Source organism: Lathamus discolor, chromosome 14, assembly GCF_037157495.1.
Source record: "Lathamus discolor isolate bLatDis1 chromosome 14, bLatDis1.hap1, whole genome shotgun sequence".
Lineage (NCBI taxonomy): Eukaryota > Metazoa > Chordata > Aves > Psittaciformes > Psittacidae > Lathamus > Lathamus discolor.
The window spans coordinates 8128207-8153550 of NC_088897.1; the positions used below are offsets into that span (position 1 = coordinate 8128207).

The 25344-nt window shown below is 45.1% G+C and overlaps 1 protein-coding gene across 1 annotated transcript in view; it reads right to left on the minus strand.

The window, feature by feature from the left end:
- TYW1B (tRNA-yW synthesizing protein 1 homolog B) overlaps positions 1-25344 on the minus strand; it is a 74362-nt gene that overhangs the window by 22616 nt on the left and 26402 nt on the right. Inside the window, 3 exon segments of the mRNA XM_065694601.1 lie at positions 13292-13427; positions 17703-17827; positions 17829-17881. Coding sequence (XP_065550673.1) covers positions 13292-13427; positions 17703-17827; positions 17829-17881 — 314 coding nt within the window.

A 25344-nucleotide genomic window follows, 5' to 3' on the forward strand; every position in this document is an offset into this window, starting at 1 on the left:
ACATTTTTCAACCCAGAAGCAGAAGCTACTAAGGAGAGCTGCAACTGAACTCTCCAACATGAAACCTCAGATCATTTCCCCCTGGGATAGAATCATAGAATAGCGAGGGTTGAAAAGGACCTGAAGATCACCCAGTTCTAACCTTTGGACAAGGGATCTAGGGCCAGGACAAGGGGAATGGCTTTAACTTGCCAGAAGGGAGATTGAGGTAAGCTCTTACGCAGAAGCTCTTCCCTGTGAGGGTGCTGAGGCGCTGGCACAGGGTGCCCAGAGAAGCTGTGGCTGCCCCATCCCTGGCAGTGCTCAAGGCCAGGTTGGACACAGGCGCTTGGAGCAACCTGCTCCAGTGGAAGGTGTCCTGCCCATGGCACGGGGTTGGAACTGGATGAGCTTTAAAGTCCCTTCCAACACAAACCAGGCTGGGATTCTATGATGTTACACACATTCTGCAGAGGGACAAAACATAAGTGCTGCCAAAAACTGGTTCAAAGCTCAGGCTAACAGCCTGAACCCAGGAGGAATGGTGCCAGCGTCAAGTGAACGTGGTACTGCAGGAACAGTTCTGTGGAGAGGACAAAACAGTTTCAGTTTACTTTTATCACAACATTTTCTAACATAAATTAAGCACAGTGCTTCAGCAAGTGATTCAATGAAGGCTTATATGAAAGGAGCTGGTTTTTTCTCCCATTTAAATCTCATTTTTAACACCCTCCAATATACATTCTAGATGATTTTAGAAGACTAAAGTTCAAGTACTTCATAAAACTAAAACTGCTACAAGTGCATTAAAAAGGCTTTTTCCCCAAAAGGGCAGCACTGGCAAGCAATAACAGCGGCCTGTGTGTATTATCCATCACTTCAATAACTGAACTAGCACAAAAGCTGTATTAACTAATCATGACTGGTGATGAAAGAAGTGGGTAGAGAAAGTAAAACACTGCCAAAGGGATACAGAAGAAAATAGCTAGCAAAACCAGAAATTAATATTGTGACTGAAGAAACATCTTTCCAGAGGGCAACATCTCTCAAGTGTTGTCTGGGAAGAGAGAATAGCTGGTAGAAGGGACATATCAAAAGGAGTAAGGGCCTAATACCACAAAGTGTTAGATATAAATAATCCTTACAGTCTGCTGGCAGTACAAATACACGATCCTGTTTTATTCATGTATTATTTGTATTTGGTTGTACAATAGGGCCCCAGGAGATCCTCTTGTAAGCACTGAAGAACAAGAATTAAGAGCTTAAGCCCTTAGATTTTAATGATCTAAAGCATCAGGATAGAAAACCAGGCTGCAGTGCTTTACACCCTGCTATTCCACAGAAAGCAACCATTATTTCCCTTCACACAGCCATCAGAATAACGTTAGCAGGAAAAGAAAAATTAATGTGATAAGGAGCCTTTGAATGGGTGAAAGTTGAGAGTGTGAAACCACGTCTATTTTACACCAAGAAGCTTTTCCTGCAGCAGATCACCCTGCCAGGAAAGGGGCTGTGTGCTGTGGTCACTGGAGTGGGAGCCCTACCTCCTATCAGGTTATAGCTGATGGAGATTAAATAACCAGCAATTCAGAGCTCAGTGAAGAACTGGTTGCAGAGGGAACAGTTGAATGTGCTGAAGCAAATAATCTTTGCAAGGCTGGGAAGTCAGAATAACTTTTAAAGTAATCCTATGAAAACCATGGAGGCCATCAGAGCAGTTACATGGCACAATGCTTATATGGCAACAAGCAGAGGTCACAACATATGTCAGAAGCACAATGCTCATCCTTAGGAGCTGCCAAAATAGCACAGGAAGGGTCTGTACTGCTCCATAAAGACAATTAGCAGCAGGTACTTTGAGTCCTTCACGGTGGGAGATTCTCCTTCGAGCCAATGCACAGTGCTCAGGAGCAACGGGACAACATGTTTCTGTGCTCCTGCCCAGTTCTGACAAACTTCTCCAAGCCTCAACCCACAATCTTGGCTATAAAAAGCCGCTAATGAGGTGCTTCTGCCTGCACAGGACGCTGAGCATATGGGTAGAAACTGAGCAATCTTACACAAATAGCCCTTGCTGCCCTGATCCTTTGCTCAGGTTATCTCCCCGCAGACTGCTCTAAAACACTGTGCGGGGTTTCTTTGGGATCATATGTGGCAGTTGGTCCATTAAAGGCAACTTAATACAGAATATTGTGCAAGAAATGCCTTAAAAAAAAAAGGAAAATGCCTAAGAACCACTTTGGTACATACCACACTATGACTTGCTCCCCAAAGTCTTTCAAATCGTACCCTTTGGAGGACAACATAAACCACATCAGTCTTGGCAGCATGCTCAAGAAACAGAGATATTGCGCTTTCTCTTTCCTTACATTCTGAAACCTGTGTAGCAACGGTCACCTTTTTTTAATGGGGTCCCAAAAATGCAACTCAACAAGATCCAGCTCAGCCTTCTGTTCCCCAAACATTTGAGGAAAAGAAATGAAGAACCAACCTGGGGAAAAGCAATTTTTCCTTTAGCAACTCTTGCTAACATCTTTCCAAGCTCCTCTGAAATCCCAGCAGCCCTGGAATGCCAGAACAGGGCACAAGAGAAAGTAAGAAAAAATAACAGGGTTAGGGAAGGGCACTTACAATTAAAACCACGAACATTTGATTAACTGGATCTGAGATCCTGGTGTCTCACTCACATTTTGCCAATGGCCACAGCTGAAAGCCAACCCAGGGAGCACACCTTGGACAGAGCCAAGGAGGTGACACTGCTCTTCCAGCACCCGCTGGCCCAGAAGATGTTAATAAAGGATGTACATGTCAGTTTGACAAAGTGCTCCCTCTCGCTTCAATAACCAAGAGGGATTGGGGCTGCCTCTTTTTTTATTACTATTTCTCTTAAATTCCCTCCACATCATAATTCATATTTTTGTAGATCAAATATAATTATTCTTCATAAAACATCTGAAGTTGAATCTCAGCAACCACTAGACTGGGCTGCTCCAAGCTCTGTCCCAGGGAAGGTATTCCTACCCATGGCAGGGGCTTGGAACTGGATGAACTTCAAGGTCCCGTCCAGTCTAAGCCATTCCATGACTCTGTAATTCTGAACACTCATCTACCTCCCTTCAATATAGATAAAATATCTCTATTGTTAGAAAATAATATTTCATTTACAGAGTTCTTGACATAAATCCCTATTTTGGCAGCTAATGAATGTCAAGTAACAAAACCAATATTGCCAATGGAAACACTGCACTGCTTACATGGAAAAAGCACCCTTGGGAGAGAAGAAATTGTGGTGCAGACTCTAAACAAAAAAACTCTTTCTTTCACACATCTTCACAGATCCTTTGCAGGTACTAGATGATGAGCAGGAAGCCGCTTCAAAGCCCAGTTCTTAGTTCCATTAGTATTTCTTACTTCCTTCAAGGAAAAGCTTGACTTGTAAATTGACTTCAGGACGCATTCTCTAGCTTCCCAGGAAGCAAGAACCTGCTTTCATCATGACACAGAACAGGGTAAGAAATGAAACACATGCACCACCCTGCAGCCCGGCATGGTGCTGGGGCTCTGGGCAGGCTCCTTGTTCTCACACAGTGGCAGGAGGCAGCTGCCCTTTCCTAGCGAGAGCCCCTGTGAAGACAGAAGCCATCCGCTGTACAGACTCAGTTCAGTTCCCTTGTTCAGGTTATGCAACTCCTTCCTAAGTGAGCGAGTCCTGAATAAAGATATCAAAGCAATTTTCACACTTGGAAATTACTTGTCACAGGGATGTGATCAGAAAAAAAACCAGCCCTGCAGCCAAGCAGCTTTTCACCATATTCAATAAGACACATCTTTATGCATAAAATCCCACAAAAGGATAAAAGATCCAAAACGCAGCAAAAAGAAACCTCAAATGCCAGCGCCCCCCAAATTTCACAGTTTTCCAAAGCTTCCAGTTCAGCCTGGAGACAGGGTCTCTGTAAGAGGACTGGAGATCCCTTCTGCCTCTCCTAAATCCAGCCCTGTGGAACCTTCAGGCTCCCAAAAGCTCTGCAGATGAGCTGTGGCACCCATCACACTCCCAGAGGACATCGCCAGGGAAAGACTCAGTGCCCTTGGATGGCAGATTAATCTATTCCTCTGGCAACCAGGACCCTCCCCTTAAATAAAGGGCTTGTCATTTCATTCGGGCTCATCTATCACTACACAGCCAGCCCTGAATACAGGCACTGGAGGGATGACGTCCTCCTAGAAGTCACATTGCAAACACCTGAGAGCATTCTGCTGAGCAGAGCTGCACAGCAGAGGAGGTTTTTTTCCTTTTAAAGATTAACTCAGCAGAGAGCACAAAAGTTTTCAGTTTCCTTTTCTCAGGCTAACAGGCATTAAAGAAAAAACCTGAATAGGTTATGCTGCGTAGGTAGCTACTAAAAACATACATTGTTCAAGCATTTGCTATTAATACACCAGTTGAGGCTTTGTCTTCGTTGCTAAAAAAGGTATGTATTACCATAGAATAATTAACACATTAGCTACTCTGCTGTAAAACCAGGGCAAAGCCTAGAACTTTGAGTTTACTCCTAGGAAAGTGAGAGAGCTCAACCCGGCATCTACCGCAGAGCAGCACTAAACCTTTCCTCTTCGCCCAGGATCTGACAGTGCAACAGTTGTCCATATGCCACCTCTAGGAGGGGGGAGAAACCCAACCTCATCATCACCACCACCCTCTTTTTGGACCCTGCACCAGCTCCAGAAGTTCTTTCCTGTGAGGGTGGTGGGACACTGGCACAGGGTGCCCAGAGAAGCTGTGGCTGCCCCATCCCTGGCAGTGTTCAAGGCCAGGTTGGACACAGGGGCCTGGAGCAAGCTGCTCTAGTGGAAGGTGTCCCTGCCCGTGGCAGGGGTTGGAGCTAGATGAGCTTTAATGTTCCTTCCAACCCAAACATTCGGTGATTCCAAGATTTGAGGCAAACATTCCTCCTTCTCCTGGGCTCCCCTCCCTGTCTGTAGCTTGTTCTTAATCTTGTCCTTCTCTTGACTTACTTCCACTGCCAGGGTTACAACTGCACTATAAAGTGACATGTTTGAAATGATGCCTCTCCAGGATCACCACACCAGGTACCCTCATTGTTGGTCAAGCAGTCAAGCCTGAGATATAGTCGACGGAGCTAAAGGGACACACCAGTGGGGAGCTGTAGCTAGGATGTTTTAGGGAATGTGAAATGAAAGAAGTGTATGGGAAGTCCCAGAGGGTGGTTTCAGCTCTTCCCCATCGCAAGACTGGCTCTGAATGCCTCTTCTCTGTCAGAGACATGATCAGACACAAGTATGTCTACCCCATCCTGTGACATAACACACAAAATACTGGCCTAGATGAAAGCAGAGGTGCCTGCTCAGCTTAGAAAGCAATCAGTTTTATGGGCAGATGAGAGCAAGGCAGTTATTCTCCTGCCTTGTTACTTTTGCACCTCTTTGGCAGAGGGAATGTCTTGCATATGGGATGGAGCCAGGGTGGCTGAGTAGGTCAGCTGCTGGCTGAGCTCCTGTGCTCCTCCTCACTTTGTGATGAAGAGCAGCAGCTGGAGCTGGACAAAGTGCTTGTCACTCGGTGCCTGTGTGGCAGGTCCCTGCTGCTGTGGCAGCTGCTGCTCCAACCCGTGTGACTGTTGCCGTGCTTAATTGGAGATGCCCATGCAGCAAAGGTCCTGATCCTGCCTCTGTGTGGGAGCCTTCACAAGAGCATCCCCTGTCAAGCTGCTGGTGTAAGTCCTTTCAAAGTCAGTGGGTCCTGGGCACAAACTTGGAGCCTTGGTGAAGGCTTACAGGTTTCCTGTAGCCCCTGTAGGCAGTGGAGCTGCTCTAAAGTCTTCCCTTAAGGAGCCTTCTCTTCTCCACGCTGAATAAGCCCAGCTCTCTTAGCCTGTCCCCAGAGCAGAGCTGCTCCAGCCCTGCAGCATCTCCATGGCCCAATTCTTGACACACAGAGTTGGGAACTTACAGAAGAAACTTGAATGGCATTCAGATGTGCAAAGGAAAGATGAGGGATAAGAGCATGTTTAAAGACAGAGGCCGGCTTCAGCCAAACGCTTCTGGCTAAAGAATGAACTCACCACTCACCCAAGTCCCTTTGGATCCAGTGCAGGATCCCAGTCTCCCCCATGTCAGTTGCCAGGCATTCGGTATTTTTAAGCCATCCCAGCAGTTATTCATACACACAGCCAAAGACTTGGATGCTTCCTTACAGACCTCTGTAGTTGGAAATCTCAGCCAGGAAAACAACATGAAATCTTGCAGGGCTCTAAAAGAACATTCCTCAAAATCAGTGCTTTTTGCTCAGCAATGGGAAGACTAAACTGCATTTTAAATAACCCTGCAATAACGATGGTTTGAGTGAGCACTTGTAAGATGATGAAAAACCAAGAGGCATCAAGCCTGTAAGGTAAAAAGGTTTGACAAGATGTCAGCACCTGCATTGGTGTAAATCACAGACAGCAGCACCCAGCGATGCAGGAACGATGGATGTGTGACCAACAGCATGGCACAATATGGCACACAGCTCAACCCACACCAGGGAAGGGGCTATTGGATTTAAAAGAATAAAGTGACGCTCCTTATCTTGGGAAACAGCAAACCAGCATACGCAACTTCAAGAGTTCAATGATGAAAGCAGGGATTAATCTGCCATAAAAACATAATTACCTCCTTAAAAATCACTCTTACAGGCTCTGAAGCAAAGGATTTATAGTATTTTTCTTCTGGGTTTTGTCCAAATCATCTAAGAATAGAACTGAAAACCCCCACGAGGATTTGCTGAAAATCCTGCCCATTTCATTTAACAAGGAACAACATAAACAAGGAGTCTGAAATAAATTTCTTTCTTATTGATTAAGCAATTCTTGCAAGCTTACTGCTCTTGTAAAGCTCTAACTCTGGAGTCAGGCTCTAAAGCAGTAAACATTCTGGAAGGGTAAATAAAATTTAACATTTTACCTGCCCATCCTATTTAGTAGCCAAGCTCCAACCTGTGCTAGGGCCTCACCATTCTCTCAGGCAAGAACTTCAGCCTAACACCTAACATGAACATGAAGTAACTGGGCATCTCTGGAAGCCAGCTGACGGGACACTCTAGAAGCATCACACACAACATTAGAGCTCTCTCTTGCCATCGTGGCAGCGTCCCACCTCACTCAAAGTGTGGTATTTCTCCATCAGATTCATAAGTCTGTTCCCCATAGACAACTACAACAGAAGCAATGCATGAAAATGGAGAATTTAGAGCAGAATCAGAAGGATTTGCTCAATGCAACAAAAATGTCAACCTTCTATTCAGTCAACTGCCAGCACAGCCAAAGGCATTGGCAGGATGCTGCCTAGCAAAGGCCTGATGAAGAAGGTCGCAATGCTGCACAGTCTTCACCTTCTGTAAAAGTGTCTGAGTCCAATCTGTATCCAAGGAATAACCTTGATTATTTCAAAGGTCTCCCTAAGCTTGACATATGGATTCAAAAATTACATTGCTTCTTACAAAAAGAAAATCACAACAAAGAGTTTTAAAAAGCCTTGAGTGTCTCTTGATTCAACTTGTACTCCCCACTTGAGAAGTCTGCCTTGGGCGATTATGCTTGACATTACCTAAATCTCTGATGTCTCAAATTAAAGCATCCTTTTAGAGCCCTAATCTCTATGAAAAGCAGTCAGATCCTCCCACTTTCACAGAAAGTTGGACTCTTCAGAAGAGTCCTACAGGGAGATACGGCTCCTCCAGATGGTTAAGCAAGTTTCGACACAAAGCCAGAATGAAATAGATGCAATGAAGCAGATGCGCATTTTGGCAGTCTAAACAGTTGCATCAGCACTATGGGTCATCTACCCTCCAGTTCCAGGGCTCACCACCACCTATACTCCCTATGCTCCTCAGGTTTTCAAACTAAGGAGTTAGAGGAGATAATTTAAAATGCATCTAGTTTCAGTTCCTCCACCATCTAAACAGATGAGCGGCCAAGAGCTCTTCAGGAATAACAAGAAAGGGAGATGCCCAAATTAGTCAGCACAGGAATTGCACATGACTACTGCACTTAGAAATGGCTGAACAAATTGGACAGAGGCTGCAGAACCCACCACAAAGGCCTTGATCATGTAAAAAAACAATAATGAAAATTCACCTTTGATTTGCCAGTTTGCTTCAATCTTTGGTACTGTCACTAATTCACAGGTTTCTGCATTCAAGTATGTATGAGACAATAAACTCCACAAATTCATACAAAAGATACTCCAGCAATTCAGCAGCTTCAGAAGAGACTGAATCCATGTGTTATTTCTGTATTTCTTACATTGGCAAATCTAACAGCAGTTTCATCCAAGGCGAAAATGCAGGACTCAGCTGTGTTCCAGACTAGGTTGGACGCGGCTTACAGCAACCTGGTCTAATGGAAAGTGTCCCTGCCGATGGTAGGGGGGTGGAACTGGATGAGCATTAAGGTCCCTTCCAACCCAAACTAGTCTGAGATTCTATGATAACAGACAAAGCATTGCACAAGGACTAAGGCAACATGGATTTTACTCTCACCTCTGCCTAGGGCTCACCAGTGACAAGAGACACCTTGCTTTCCCCAGCCCAGTTTCGCATTCCTCTCTTTATAAGACACACAGGAACAATCAGAAGCTTAGAATAACAGATCAGTTTGATTGTGAACATTTTTCTCCTTTTCTTGCCTGCAAGCAAACTCAAGAGGTACTGGAACAGACAGAAGAAATAAGATTTCACTCCCTCTGCAGCCAAGTATCTCGCTGAAGCCTCATTTGGATTGCTGCTTGCTGTAAGCTAAACTGAAAGAAGATGATATATTTCAGAAACAATAACTTAATATTAACCACCATACCTTTGTAACACTCATCATACTGCATTTCAAAAGCCTTACACCATAAGTCTCATTAGCAAAACCATTAAAACAAGCACACAGCTGGTGGAGAGCAGTTGCTGTGCAGAAGAGTCAAATTCTCCCATATTTCTAGTGGCAAAATTGATTACTGATTCTAACATCTGTTGCAAATTTTACATTTAAATTCTCCTTACAGAGTCACTTCGCTCAGAAGCATCAGACCAGGCTCAACAAACCAGCTCCCCCTCCCAGTAAAAACATAAAAAATCTCCATGCAAATCAAATGTTCTCTTTCCATAAAGCAATTGTTACTGTCATAGATCATATTATAAGCACTAAAACGTGCTTAAGATGTAATTCCACATATCCACACTGTTTGTAATCACACAGAAGCCCAGGGTAACTTTGAGGAAAGGATCACGTTGGAGAACAAAAAAAAACCAGAGATAACTGAAGTAAACAGCACCAGATGCAAGTCTGAGAGTGTTTAGATATGCAACTGGTGTCTTCATCAGCCAGCAGTGGAAGAGAAACAACCTGTATGCAGCAAGCTAATGCAGAACTGGAAGATGGTAGCTGGAGATGGGTTTATTTCATGCCTTTCTCTGGACAAACCATCTTCGGCACCTTCCAGCAAGGACCAGATGTACCAAATCATGCACAGACAAATATGTGATAACCCAGGACAGCAGAGCTAAGAATTCCCTCTTCTGGCCAGCTCTTTGAGGAGCTCAGTGTAATATAGAATCCCAGCCTGGTTTGTGTTGGAAGGGACCTGAAAGCTCATCCAGGCCCAACCCCTGCCACGGGCAGGGACACCTTCCACTGGAGCAGCTTGCTCCAAGCCTGTATCCAACCTGGCCTTGAACACTGCCAGGGATGGGGCAGCCACAGCTTCTCTGGGCACCCTGTGCCAGCACCTCAGCACCCTCACAGGGAAGAGCTTCTGCCTAAGAGCTCACTTCAATCTCCCCTCTGTAAGGTTAAAGCCATTCCCCTTTTCCTGTCTCTACCGGCCCTTGTCCACCCAGTTTCTACCAGCTCACTTCTCAAGCATGTCAAGATTCTGCTGGTATGTCCATCACCATTTTTCTCCAGCTATTTTCAGAGTGCTTGGGCAGAAATCTGTAAGCACATTCACCATGCTGGGTCACTGCATCCCTGCTTCATTCATCAGCAGCTCAGTGGGAGATTCCCATTTGTCTCAGTCAACATCCCTGTCGCCTGGGAAAACACTTGGTGATTTATGGTCAACAAGAACAATAGTTTTCAAAGTTTGTCAACATAGAGAATCTGATCTAGCAACTCTGAGGGAAACAGCACAAAGTCAGAACACAAACAGATCACAAGTCTGACTGCTTGTGAGTGACTGCTCATGGAACACCAGTTCCTTGTTTCCTTGCTCAGCCACCACTTTTGGTTAATGGTACTTTTGAAAAGCATAAAACTCCCAGGGATGTTAAGACTAACTCTTCCCTCCTGAGCTTCTGGACCCTCATTATTAATTTGTATTTCATTTCTCATTTGGATATAGCGTTATGAAGCAGCAATGGCTGGAAGAAATGCCACTGGAACAGTTCTCATCCTTATGAGGAGAACAAGGACTCCCATTCTCTGTGCTTCCTCCAGGCGCTTGAGTCAAGTCACCTCTCAATTATTCTTATGAGCTCAAGGCTGTCAGAGGATGAGACAAGACTTCTCAAATGCGATGACGTTTGGAAAGGGCACGTTCTGAATTGCACATGTTAATGTCTCTCTTTTTTGCTCTCAATTTAATTTGGAGGGCAGAAGACACCTGACAAGAAAAAAGTGAAGCCTTCTGGGAGTCTACCTGCTGCTTAACAAAACCTCCTCTCTCAAAAAAACATTTCTCAGCATAGAAAATCTAACACAAAAATCATCTCAAAGAGAATCACTCTAGAAAGGATAAAACTTGCTCCAAACAGTAGTGGACAAAGAGGAGGTTTCTTGCTATTTGCTGCAGAAAGAAATATCACCAAAACATCCTAACTTTTATTCCTGAACTTCCTTTGGAAATGCTGCAGCAACTCATCACCAACATGCCGCATGATGCTGTCAAATCATACCAGGAAAAATTCACTATTAAATTCAATCTTTTACTAAAAGCTCAAGAACTTTGTGCAGAACTTCAGTTAAAACCCTGAAATCCATTATTAGTTTAACTACTTCACTAAGGCAAGAGATTTGAACCCTATCTCTTTGCCCAGGTCCTTCCCTTTCTATTCCTAACAAGAATCAACCTGCTTCTGGGTGGCAGGAAGAAGTCCAAGAAGAACATCCTTATTCTTTTCTCACGTTGAAGCATGTCCTCTCCTCTTCCTTTCTCCCACTTGTCTGTTTCTATTACCAACATTTTGCAGCAGAAACTGTCTTTAACCACCCATCCCTGCAGCACCAAGCGTGGAACCGCAGGAGGCACACAAGCAAGCGGGGTAGCTGTGCAGGCACAGCACTTGCCAACCACCACAAAGGCAAGCCCAGCAAGGTACAACCTGTGCTTTTGAAAACTCTCTTTGTCCATTTTTATTTGTTAAATGCAAAGACCAAACCTCTCCATGATGCTTATAAGCAGTGACTCATATCAGCTGCAGTGCCAGCTTGTCTTGGTCTCAGGAGAACTGAATATGTCTGGATGGTTTGTCAGGCAGTGTGAAAATATGGGACTTGTATTTTGTTTCCAGACACATTAGCATCACTTTCCCAACACAATGCATCAGCACTTCCCCACCTATTTTGACACAGGAGCTACATTTCTCAAGAAGCACCAGCTTTCACCACCTTTCACTTATCACAGTCCTAGTGAGCAGTGCTTAACATCTCATGTGAACACCAAGCAACGTGCTCAGGAGGAAAACAGAAAGATGCTTCTGCCAGGAAGCAGTTCAAGATAATTTCTGGGTACCAGAATCACACATAACATTAAGAGAAAAACCTAACACAGAGCAGCTTCTTTCTGTCCCCCTTGTGTGATGATGCAATGTGCAGCTGAGCAAAGCAAACCAACTGGAGCAACTATTAATGGGCTTTTGTGCTATTAGTGTTTCAAGGACCCTTCAAAGTGCAGTTGCTTTGAGAAGAAAAGTCACCTTCTAGTTGAGTTTCTCTTTCCTCTCCTCTTCACCTTGGCCAGAGTATTTTTAGCTGTATGGACCAACTTGCCAATACTTTCACCTTCAATTCTTTGCAAGGGAATTTCTGACAACACACAGCAGTGAATGAACCATATCTATCCAGGGTCAAGAGGGACAGAAGAAAAGAAATGGTGGGCAAAAGCAAGTTTCCAAAAGACTTTTTCAACATTTTTGCCTTCAATATTTAGCTCCCTGTCTTTCCACAGCATCCTCTACTCACACAGAGAACTTAGTAAATTTGTACCTGATTTCATTAAGCTCAGAGTTTGTCCTGAAGTGTTGCTTGACAAGATCAGCCAGCACTTGCACGCAGGCAGCTTGATAAAGCTACTCACAGCATTTGCAGGAGAATGCATCACACAATTCCACTGAGCATCCCAGGCCTACTAACGTGGATTTGGCAGAAAATGGTCCACCACTGTCATCTCAGAAGGCAGAAAATCTCATCATTCAAATGGAGCAGTCTCTCTTGTCTGTTCATCTCAGCAGGTGTCACGTCAACTTCTGCCACATCAGTAAACAAAAGTACTTCCATCTTGCCTATCAGTATGTAAGACAGGGAAGACATCCTCATGAAGCCCTGTTCTTACCAGTTAATGTGGTGCTGGGGCCATGACTGCTTTATTAATTACTACAAAGCTTGTTAAATGGAAGACTATGCTCTGAGCTGACAGCAGCAGCCATGATCCCATCGGCCTTCAGGTCACTGCTCAGCTGTCTCCAACAGACACCAACTACTACAAACCACTGACAGTGCAAAGGGTCACCCTTGCTGTTACACTCAGATCTACTATTTTGGGTAAATCTTCCAGAAATAAGCAGATTTCTATGTAGCAGGAGGGCAATTGGAGCTATTGAACTCCAGCACACACATTGTCAAGTCCTTTATCTACTGCATCCTTTGAGAGCCAGTGCTAAGAGCCACACAGGGATTTATGACTCTTCCTAAGCTTCCCTAGATTTCTGGTTTTCCTTCAGCATCCTGCTTGCGGTGTAAATGCTCCATCAGGAAATTATCTATTGTTTTATAATCTCTCAATTTCTCATAGCGTCTTTAATTCACAGCAGAGTTTACTGTCCCATTTGACACACATTCTTCTCTCCTTTTGACATTACATTTCTCCCCATATGGAAAACTGATCAAATGTGCTGGACTTCATACACTTTGATGTAAAAAACCTGTAAATATGCTCCAAATACACCCAGAAAAAACTCCACAGTCCAGCTTAAGCCTCTCTAGTCTCTTTTTGTACTGAGTGGATAAGGTCCAGAAGAATATTTCAAAGCACACTCTTTACTGGGTACCTTTTCAGACAAGGCCTTTAAACTGTCCAGAAACCTCTGCCAGAAATCCTTGAAGAGGGGCCGATCAATTCTCTTCAGGCTCTCTTTGGTGCTGGCATCCACGCTGACATACAGCTGCGTTACTGGCTCAAGGTTCCTCGGAAATAAAAAGGAGAAGGCAATTGTTGTTTTCAGCCATCACTGCTAGCTGAATTTGTGTTTCCCTACCAGAGCACACATAAAATACAGGATTTTCAAACAAGCTGCTCTGCTGCTCCAGTAGCAACAGGAACTATCCAGTGTTTACAAGGAAAACTATCCAAGTCCAGTGGTTCATCTCCACCAAGTGACCATCATCTTAATAGCAAGACATTATGACTTCCTTCCAAGAAATACACCACAAAGCTAAGAACATCACATACAGAGGCCTTGGCTGATGTTTCAATTATCTGTTCCTTACTGAACTAGAACATATCTCACTCCAATGTAGCTGTAACACATGCAGAAAGGTTTCCTAAAGCAGGTTGCCAGGGGTTAGCATGAGGCACTGAAAGGCTCTGCTTCTCCCTATAGTTACCATAAAGCCCCTTCCCCAAGCTCTATTTGCTCTGGCTGATGGAGAAATAATCCTGTTCTAAAGAAATGCAGCCATAATTCAGTCACTTTCTACTGGACACACGGAACTCACACTTGGCCTGCAGCTGGCATCAGTCAAATGATTTTTGGAAGGGAAATCAAAGCTGTTCAGAAAATAAAACCGAGCACAATCCCCCAACATGTTCTCCTTCCACTTCTAAGGCTCTTATTTCGTATAAATCCTTCAGTATCGTCTTTCTGGTCACACAATGCCAGTGAGCACAGCATCTGTGAGCCCAACAGCAGGAACTTCTAAAAAGATTAAACCTCCTCTGGAGTGTGAAGAGCCTGGGTTGAGTCTAATCCCTTCTGTAAACTCCAAGGATATAAAGCAGAAGCAGCACCACTGCAGCCCATTAGCAAAGGGATAATGAAGGACATTAAGAGGAACAACCTAAAACAAGGGCCCTTGTCACAGACAAGACTGATCAAGCCAGCGAGTGTATCACACATCCACCCCTCATGGCATCTTCCACCCCATGGAATGACAGCATCTTAACTGTACTGTGTATTCCTCCACAGCTTTAGGACATTTTGCAAGCATTATTTGGGAAGTCTGTTAATGAGCAGGCCACGGTCCCAAACTGATTTGGCTCTTTAGAGAAGATGGAGATAAATTAGAAACTATTATTCAGCCACCAAACAGTGCCACCTGAAAATACACCACCCCCTGCCCTCCACAGGTGACAAAGGGACAAGAAATGTCCAGAATGAGACCAAGCAGAGTGCTTGCTATCCAGGAAAATCCACTTAACACTGACAATCAGACGATGTACCTGAACGTATTCTCTCTGTAGGTATTTTGAAGACTGAAATAGCCCAGAATAAATACAACATTTCAGGTTTTAACAAAAAAAGAAATAAAAAAGTCAACTTGTTTTGCAAAGAAGCTTGTCTGGCCTGGCAGCCCAAAGCCGCAACCTCCAAAATGATCAAGTGTTCTAGGAGTGAGTGGATTGAAGTACTCAGTTTCAAAGATCATGGCTAAAACACTCCTTTCTTTACTTAATGCTGCATGTGCCCAATCAAAAGGGGCCCCACAGAAGATGGAGTGAGTATTTTCAAAACAAGAGCTGGGAAAAGCCACCTCTTCTCTGAGGATCTCAATCCTCAGGACAGGCAAGAGCCAGACTCACTGTTGTACTGGAGAAAATTAAGGAATTGGAAGAGATCCCAGGGAGGGATTTCTACGCCACATTACTCTGAAATGGAGCGGTCCACAGGGCTCTGCCATGGCTGGAACTGGAGCCAGTTTGACCTCGTGCATGCTACGCCAAAGGGGAACAGGGAGAAGAGGCACAAACTGATGTTCCTGGAACACAGCTACAGTCCAAACTGTTCAACAGAAAATATTGTTGCATAGTACCAGGATGGATTTTCCAATGTTCCTCCTACTTTATTGGTTGTAATTTCCAGTCCAGCTGAGATCAAATTCACTGCATTTACCACATCTGAACTTCAGCAGTGATTTCTGACTGAGTAGGACAACACAGCTGAAGAGCAATAAATTGTTCTCAGCCCACCAGCCATGAGGGGGTTTCCCCAGCCAGACAGGAGATGGCCTGGTCAATGAGATAAAGAACAGAAAGACCAATAGAATAAAAATGAGCATTTGTTTATGAGCAATAGGGCTTCAAGACCTAGTCTAGTGAATGTTCTATGATAATTATTGATGCTCATAAACGCAAACCCATACACAAGGGTTCTTCTTCACAGCCACTAAACAAAAACAAGAGGAGGAAGAGGACCAGAGCCAGGTAACTGCTCAATGCGAGCTCATGTGCTATAAAACCTCCTTCACTTTGTAATAGCATTTTTGTGCCTGCAGGCAGATGAAGCTGCAATCATAGAATCACAGAATCGCAGACTGGTTTGTGTTAGAAGGGCCCTTGAAGCTCCTCCAGTTCCAGCCCCCTGCCATGGGCAGGGACACCTTCCACTAGAGCAGCTTGCTCCAAGCCCCGTCCAACTTGGCCTTGAAATACAAAGTCCTGATAGTCCAAAAGTCCTTGAAGTGCAAATACAAGAGGAGGAGAGAGGAAGGCACAGGCAGCACCTGCTGCACACCCAGCCAGAGGGCTGCAGAGCCCACGGGCACCGTTCCCAACATGAGCACAAACCCCAGGCCCCACTCCCTGTTACAGCGCTGGATGTCAGGGGACCTGCTGCCAATTTTAGGACCAGCTCTTACACTGCAGCTCCCCTCTGCTGACAGTGGAAAAGTAAGCATGGTGCAGGCTTCAGTTACCATATTAAGCAAATCACTTGCTTTGATGAGCCAAAGCTCAGTTGCAATTTTTAAGACAGCAAGACTAGCATTTTACCACTTTCTTTTTTGTTTCTTTTTAAAAACACTCAGCAGATCCTAAGAAATGCAGCTTCAAAATATAGCACGTGCTCTCTTTTTAAAATGCTATTTTTAGGACAGAGCAATTTCTGTCTCTCAGGCACATAATACATGACAAAGTAACTTGATTACACAATTACTCAATCATTTAGAATGCCTTTGTAGTGTATAATTACTTGCTCAAAAATTGCACTGCCCTCCCCGCTCAGTGCCAAATTCAGACCACGAGAAGGAAGTGAAAAGGAAGTACCACCACAGAGTGCTAGTACAGAGAGGCACGGAGTGGACAAGACAACCTAAGTATCCTAAACCTCCCTGTGCTCAGCTCCACAAGCGTGCTTACTAACTCCAGGGCTGGACTTAAGCAGCAGCAGCATCTAAACAGTATTGTGATGGGTTCCCAACCCCCTTGCACCATGTGCTGTTTTTCCTTGCTGCATTGCTTCAGATTTTCAGATTGCTTCAGGTTGTTTGGAGATGCTGGTACAGGGTGCCCAGGGAAGCTATGGCTGCCCCATCCCTGGCAGTGTTCAAGGCCAGGCTGGACACAGGGGCTTGGAGCAAGCTGCTCTAGTGGAAGGTGTCCCTGCCCGTGGCAGGGGGTTGGAACTGGATGAGCTTTAAGGTCGCTTCCAACACAAACCAGTCTGGGATTCTATGCCTTTGTTAAAAGCAGCCTGGATGAAAAAGAACATCTGCCACAGGGATTCTTTGCATTTGTAAAAACTCTTTCATCAGAGATCATTAAAATGTTTTGAGCTTTTTTAGCTCAAATCCACCCAAGAGGGAGATTAGAAACTACTCATCTCACTTTAGCAGAGGAGTACGTGCTTTTCACCTTTTCTCATCCTGTACTCCAGGTTCTGCTGGAGATACTGGAGATAAATTTTTGGTTTGAACTCTTAGAGCTGGTCTTAGAATCATAGAATGGTTTGGGTTGGAAGAAACCTTAAAGCTCATCCAGTTCCGGGCCCCTGCCATAGGCAGGGACACCTTCCACTAGAGCAGCTTGCTCCAAGCCCCATCCAACCTGGCCTTATGGAGTTAGAGCAAAGATCAGACTGCAAGAGAAACTCAGAAACAAAAAAGGCAACTTACAAGCTCAGTCACCTGCTCTGGCTGTCAGAAACACTTGCACTAGTTATCACCCATGTCCCCAGGCACAACGCAGAGCTCACTTGCTCTTCTTCCGTTGCACCTCTGGGAGGTACTATATTACATCCTCTTCCTTTTTAGAAGTAAACACACTTTAAGAGATATAGAAAGGAAAAATCAAACTGGTAGAAAGAGATGAGAAAGGGCACAGGGAGATGAAGGTTAAAATCAAATAGATGCCGAGTGGGCTTCTTTATTGTCAGTGCAGAGCTGACTGATGAGCAATAAAATGGAATTAAAACACAGGTCTGCACTCAAATGTTTTAGTAGGGAGGTATTTTGTCCAGCTCTTACCTAATCTCATCTGGGAACTGGGCATTTGTAACCAGGAAAGCAGGGATGCTGTGCTTGTGCAGAAGCCTCACAAACCGATTGATCTCCGGGTACACGATGGGCTCTCCCACCGGTGACAGTGCACATGTGCTTTGCGGTCACTGCTTCCTCAAAGTGAGCTGCTGGTACTCCTGAGACACCTTCAAACAGAGGGAAAAACATGCTTAAATCAACTAACACCCCCACCCAAACCATACATCTGTATCGAACATAAACCCTGGCACAAGGAAGACTGAGCAAAACCAGCTGGAGTGCTCCTGAAGGCAAGGGGACACCAGAGCACAGCCAGTGTCCACCAAGCGAGCTCTGCAGTAACCCACAGCACAGCAATACACAAAGATACTTGGAGCCTGGGACTTGGTGTGCCCTGCTAACAACTGCAAGTAATCTTCTAGTAATGTTTGAGTCAAGCTTTCCATTGCTAAGACGTCAGCAAAGCTGCCTGAATGCTGAGACAGAAACACAGGAGCCAGTTTAATGCCACTTGATGTAGTTACCTTGAAGAAGAAAACCAGGGTATGTGTGTCTGTTGCTGACTCTCACGGTCCTGCAGCCCCACAGGGAGCAGCTCCCCAAGAAGCTGGGCACACTCCCCACATAAAGCACCAACAACCAGGTCCGAATCCATACTGGCAACCACGTGAAATGCAACTCCACAGAGGATGCGCTCGAAAAGAAAACCCAGCACATGACACCATCCTGAACAGCGACAGATGTTCCAAGAACAAAGAGGAAATCACCAGGAGCTCAACTGCAGTATCCATGTGAAAATGCTCTCTGTATGTGTTGTACCCATGTGGCACAGGAGAGGCAAATACTGCTCCTGGAGCCCTCAGTACAGAAAAGACATGGACCTGTTGAAGAGGATCCAGAAGAGAGCCACAAAAACAATCAGAGGGCTGGTGCAGCTCTGCTCTGGAGACCAGCTGGGAGAGGTGGGCTTGCTCAGCCTGGAGAAGAGAAGACTCTGGAGAGACCTTACTGGGGCCTTTCAGTTCTTAAAAAGGGCCTATGAGAAAGAGGGAGAGACTTTTTAGCAGGTCCTGTTGCAACAAGATGAAGGGTGATGGTTTTAAACTCCGAGAGGGAGATTCAGGCTGGGTATGAGTAACAAATTTTGTACAATGAGGGTGGTAAAACACTGGCACAGATTGCCCAGAGAGGTGACGGATGCATCATTCCTGGATGTGGTTCTGGGCAGCCTGTTCTAGTTGAAGATGTCCCTGATCATTGCAGGGGGGTTGGACAAGATGAGTTTCGAAGGTCCCTTCTACCCCAAAATATTTTGTGATCCTATATCCAACCAGGTGCTCAGATATGAAATCAGCTGACCACAAACAAGCTTTTGCTCCAAATATGTCACTTCACATTTCCTTGACATGCCTTGATGTACTCAGACAATATCCAAGGGTTTAGACTGGGGATTGGTCTGTTTTAAAGAAACCAAAGCCTTGAGTTTGAAACCAGATCCTCAGCTCACCTCGTGTTGCCAAGAAGCTGGAGCTCAGGCAGTACAGAAAATTATATGCTATGCTGCAAAGCCAAGATAAAAAGAGGTGTTGGTGGATATTGCTTCAGCCTCACGTAGAAAAGCTGGTTTGTGATCAGAGCAGAACTCAGTGCATGCTAAAGCAGCCAGGCTCAGCCCTGAAAAAGTGACAGGACTAATGGTTAATGCCACAGAAACTTGACAGTACTAAATGAGAACTCCATTTGAAAAGAAAGCAGCATCTCAACCACGCACTGAGATTAAAGGATAACTTTCCTTTTCCTAAAGCTACTGTAAATTGGTTTTGGATTTAATTAATTTCTCTCACTCAGCATCTTGTGACTGGACAACGACAAATGCCATGTGCCAGCTTTAGAAGCAGACAGTAATTCCAGCAGCACAAAAAGTTTGAGAGTCACTTTCTCAAAGCAGTTTAAAGCGAATGTAACATATGGGACACACACTGCAGAGAGGTTTTGTAGGAATTGTTTGACTACACAAATCAGAAGATGGACAGGAATAAACTAAACAGGATTAGTGGGTATTTCAGGGAGTGTGTGAACTCTCTTGTACTTTTGGCTGCACTCTTGGTTGAGAGCACACACAGTTCTCAGCCTCTGCTCCTCAGATGAGCCTCCTCCTGTCCTCAGTCAATGCACTTCATCAAAGTCAGAGCCTGGGAAGATTTTGGAGGGCATGCAACAGGTCCAACACAGTGGAGGAGCTTGGAACCATCAGGAGAAGCCTCTGCAAGAGGCCATGGTGTACAGTTTTCAGCTGGTGCCAAGCTCAGATCTCAGAGCATGCAGCCAAGCCTCCTTTGATCAGCGCAGCTCCTTTGAAGAGCTGATTCCAGATGCTCTCCTACTGGTGTGGTTTAATTTGGGGATAAAAAAAAGCATCATCTGGCACATCTGCCTAGGGAGACTGGTTGGTGACTTCAGGTACCAGTCAGGTACAAGTGCCTGGGTGACTGGGGAGACAAGGAACTGGTTTTATCTACTCTTACAGCAAGACACACAGGCAGCCTTAGAATTTCCTAGTTCAGGTCATACATTTTTATTTGGGTTTTCACTTTCCCCAAGTGCAACCAGGGCTGTATTATCAGACACTGCCCATCTCATAACTTTGAATTATATTTCCATTCTGCGTGTGCCCTTCACAAGGGCGCAGAGATTTACCATCCTCTACCTAGAAAATTTATCCATCAAATAAACTACTTCCCACTGTCCCACCTTAGCTCCCTATCAGCAAGATGGCTCCCCATCCATTACCCTAAGAGAATGATGTGACAATAACCGATACCTTCAAAAACAGTACAAACCTTGGCAACAGTAAAAGATGACACCTCTAAAAGCATGCACAGGAATTCTTACAGGCCAGAGGGCTATCCTCTAGGCTACCCTATATGATAAGACAGTCCCCAGGAATTCTTCTGTTCCTTCAAAGAAGATCTCATTTTTACTGCGGTGCATGGAACCAATCATAGAATAATTCTTTTAGCCCCTTTAGGTACTGGAAGCTGCTTTAAGGTCTCCCAGAAGCCTTCTATTCTCCAGGCTGAACAATCCTTGAACAATCAAGACTCCTCCAAGTGAGACAGACCAGCAGCTCCACACTGCTAAAACACACAAATTCTAGACCCAGCATCAATAAAAACAGCCCTTTGGCCCAAACATTTCTTCCCCTACCTCAAGAGCAAGGATTCAAATGATGCACTCAAACCAATTTACCATTTCAAAGATCATTTGAGCTAAAACAGCTTTGCTTTGTAAATGACCCCCCCCCTTTTTTTTGTCTCCCAACATGGAAATTTTCCTGAATACCAGCTACAAAAGGCATTTATAAAACTCTTACATATTTAACCACAGAACTTGTACCTTGTATATTTAACAGGGTAAGGTTGGCAGAAAATCAATAGGCTTTTGATACGCACTGGACAGCCACCAGTGTCCAACAGTCCTTGAATTTTTAACACATTCTAACTGTTCAATAAAAATACCACATCAAGCCTACAAAGCTGCTTATTTGACAAAAAGCAGTTTTCCTTCTAAAGGGGAGCAGGGGGGAAGTGCTGCCTTGTGCCTGATGAGATTGTTTCGCAATCCCTGGTACAACAAGAATTCCACTGTCACCTTCCCTTTCTGGTGCGGGCTCTGTGACCCTCCTTGAGCAGACAACTGCACACAGTATTCCTTCCCTCCCCAGATAAAACAAGTAAGCATAAAAATTCAACCCACATACACCAGAACACCTTTGTTTTATTAAAGATCCCAGGTGTGAAACAGGCTTGATGTGATACTGCAGAGACAAACCACGACTGCACAGCACCTCACCACCATGGAATGATGCAAAACTACATGAAACATGCCAGGAAGCTCCCAGCTGGCTCCTGCTCTCCCCTGGATGCAAGACAGCATCTGCTTTGTTGGCATTGTCACCAGACCTTGGATCTACCAGTATTATTTGCCATAACTACCAGAATGCCCTTGGCAGTCATTCAGACCTCTGTGAAGGTGCGTGCTTTAGTAGGGCAGTGCATCCACCTCCCATAAACCAGCTTCCGCTTTATACCCTCTTAAAATTATAGGCTCATAGAATGGTTTGGATTGGAAGGTACCTTAAAGCTCATTCAGTTCCAACCCCCTGCCACGGGCAGGGACACCTTCCACTAGAGCAGGTTGCTCCAAGCCCTGTCCAGCCTGGCCTTGAACACTGCCACAGATGTGTGTTTGCCTTCACCTTTCTGATTATGACCCTATGCTCTTGTGCTCTTCATTTCATTTTCGGCTGGAGGATCTCAAGGTTGCAGAAGAGCAGATTGGTTTCTTGTTATTCTTTATATCTTTGCTTTTTATTGCTGCAATTTGTGCTTCTGCCTAAATAGGGTTTAAAATCCTGCCAGCTGAACTGTTTGCTCTTAAACTGTTCTCCTCCAGGACGGCTCCTGCCCGTTCTCAGGGTTCACTGAAGTCTGCCTCTCAAACTGTTTTGGTTTTATTCTGCTCTTTCCCTGCCATTCCTCCCTGGGAACTGTGGCCTCTGTCCTTTCATAATCACTGCCACCAGAACTTTCACCCTTCATGTTCCCAACCAGGGGTCAACATCAATCAGTTGATCACTGGAGTAGATGGCACTTTATACCCATGCAATACCTTCCCTCAAAATTGCTTGTAAGACTTCATAGTACTTAGCATTGGTCACAGAAGAGAGCATCATCCCCTGCAGTGCTGTGTTCACCTCTGAGGCAACAACACAAGAGGGATGTGGAGCTGTCATCCAGATCACATCATACTGAAAACCACCCAGAGCAGCTCACTCTTTCGCACAGTACCAAGCAACTGCTGTGACCCCATCTTGCACAAACACTGAGCACCACCAGCACTGCCAGCGCCTCAAAGTGCCAACGCTCCTGCAAGCTGCGATACATGCACTCAGCCACCAGGGTCTGCTCCCATCTCACCTGATGGACCATGTTACCTTATTCTCTTCGAAATGCCTCGTATCATTATAGAGGTGGCAGAGCAGCACTCAAAGACACCAAGACTTTTCCTTACCACCACTGCTGGGACATGAACTAGATATATTCTATGTCATCCTGCCCCCCACCCCATGTCTAGGGTTGTTTCAAGAGTTCCTGGAAGACAGTCCCACAGGTCAGAAACCAGAAAAGAATTAAATCAGATCTTAAGAAAACAACGAACTTCGGGGCACAATACATTAAAACAGAAAAAAAACTCACAAACTGAAACACTGGGAGAAGTGAATATTAACCCAGCAGGACAAGGATGGTGGCTGCAGATGGAAGGAGGCTGAGCTATAAGGCTCAGGTTCCAAGTTTTACAAACCTGCATGTCAGCTCCTTTGATATCATAACATTCCACATCTCCCTGAAGAACTCCTCTGGAATCAAGTGACTTGATGAGAAAAAGCTTTTGTTTAATTCAGTTTCCTCTTAATTTTTAATGACCTTATTAGGTACCTCTCCTACAAGAGATTATTCATTTTCAGTATCTGCATTCTGCAGGGCTGACTGTGAGCCACACACTTACTGAGATCATCTGAAGAGAGCTTCTGCTGCTGTCTACTGTACAAGCTGAAGCCGTCAAGTACAGTTATAAACCTCATAATGTTACAGAAGAATACGAACCAATTTCTGTAACAGGATATTTCACTCTGTCTGGTCTGCCTCCTCCTCAGATGCAAAGGTAATAAACCCTATTAATTTAAATCATATTTAGCTCTTCCATCTCTCCACAATAATTGATCGGGCATTAGATGCTCAGCTAGAAAACATAATCATATCAGGTTTGCCTGGCGCCAGTGCAGCAAATGGGTGTCAGAAGCCCCAGTCCCCACACTTGCTCTAATTGATTAGGTTGGGTCACTTGCACATTTCCATTTAGACAATTAAGCTCAAGAGACACTACAAACACAAAGAGACCAGCTGAGAGCAGTTACGAATGGTGGCAGGCTGTATCTGTAAGGAGAAATGTGACTTAGGGATGTTACAGTACTTAAGATGAAGGGTTTCCTCCCCCCCATGCTCTCGATGCAGCCACCTCAGGATTTCAACACAACACCATCACTGCCTTGAGGAGGAAATGCCATCCAAATGGATGATCTGCTTCTCTTGTCCTCCAAAGGAGCCACACATTATAAACCTGCCTCTCCAAATTGTCCACCAGCTCTCCGAAGGGGAAAGGCTCTGGGGAGATCCCCCCACTGCAGTTCTGCATCCAGCTCTGGGAGAAGCAACACAAGAAAGAAATGGAGCTGTTGGAGTGGGTCCAGAGGAGGCCGTGGAGATGCTGCGAGGGCTGGAGCAGCTCTGCTCTGGAGCCAGGCTGAGAGAGCTGGGCTGGGGCAGCCTGGAGAAGAGAAGGCTCCTGGAGGGGAGACCTTAGAGCAGCTCCAGTGCCTAAAGGGGCTACAGGAAAGCTGGAGAGGGGCTTGGGACAAGGGATGTAGGGACAGGACAAGGGGGAATGGCTTTAACCTGACAGAGGGGAGACTGAGATGAGCTCTTAGGCAGAAGCTCTTCCCTGCGAGGGTGCTGAGGCGCTGGCACAGGGTGCCCAGAGAAGCTGTGGCTGCCCCATCCCTGGCAGTGCTCATGGCCAGGTTGGTTGGGGCTTGGAGCAACCTGCTCTAGTGGAAGGTGTTCCTGATCATGGCAGGGGGTTGGAGCTTTAAGGTCCTTTTCAACCCAAACCATCAAATTTTACGACTTATGTCAAGCCTCAGGTGTAAATAAAGTTATGCTTGGGATGTGTCTCAAGCTGAGCCTTAAGTCCTCCAACTGAATAGAAGTCTTGAGAAGAGCAGCCAGCCAGCTGCAGTCCATATGAAAGAGAAACACCTGCAACCCATTTCACTTGAAGAAGGTAAATAAATGAGAACATTTTTCAGCCCAGTCTCCTGGAAAGCTGTTTCTTGCATTCAGGTTGTTACCGTTAATAAAATAAGCATTCCAGCTTTCATTATCATTAGGGCTACTGTTTCCAGGTTTCCTCTTAAAAGTGACGAATGACAGTTACGGGATGATGAGGTAGAAGTACACGGAATGTATCACACGTGGCGATTTATCCCAGTTACTGCACTGTTCAATTGACACTTGTTTGACTTCCCTGGTTCAGCCCCATACACCAGACACAGGCTGCTGCTGCTGCTAAGAAATACGGAGTGGGTCATTTTGAAGGGGAACATTGTTAAATGGTCTGCAGTGCAATATCAGGAGCAAAATTCTTCACTCTGACAATGCAATTGCTTTCTATTTGCTGTTTATGATGTACCTGCTGTGTAGGGACAGAGGGACAATATACCTGACAATCCTCTCCCTACCAGTCCAGTCACCACTGCAGAATTAGATGCAGCACTGCTAACTGATGCATAGGAAAAAAGGAAGAAAAAGACAAAAGACACAAGCAGTGCATTTTCCTTCCCAACCATTAAATTGCTCTGAAGGAAAGCTGCAAAACTTGCACATTAAACATGCCTTCTGCTGTGTTCTTTCAAGCCAGGATATGCTGAAAGCCCATCAAGAGCCCCAATTAACATTTCAGAATGCAAGCTTCACAGGATGACCAGTGTCTAATGCACACACTTAACACT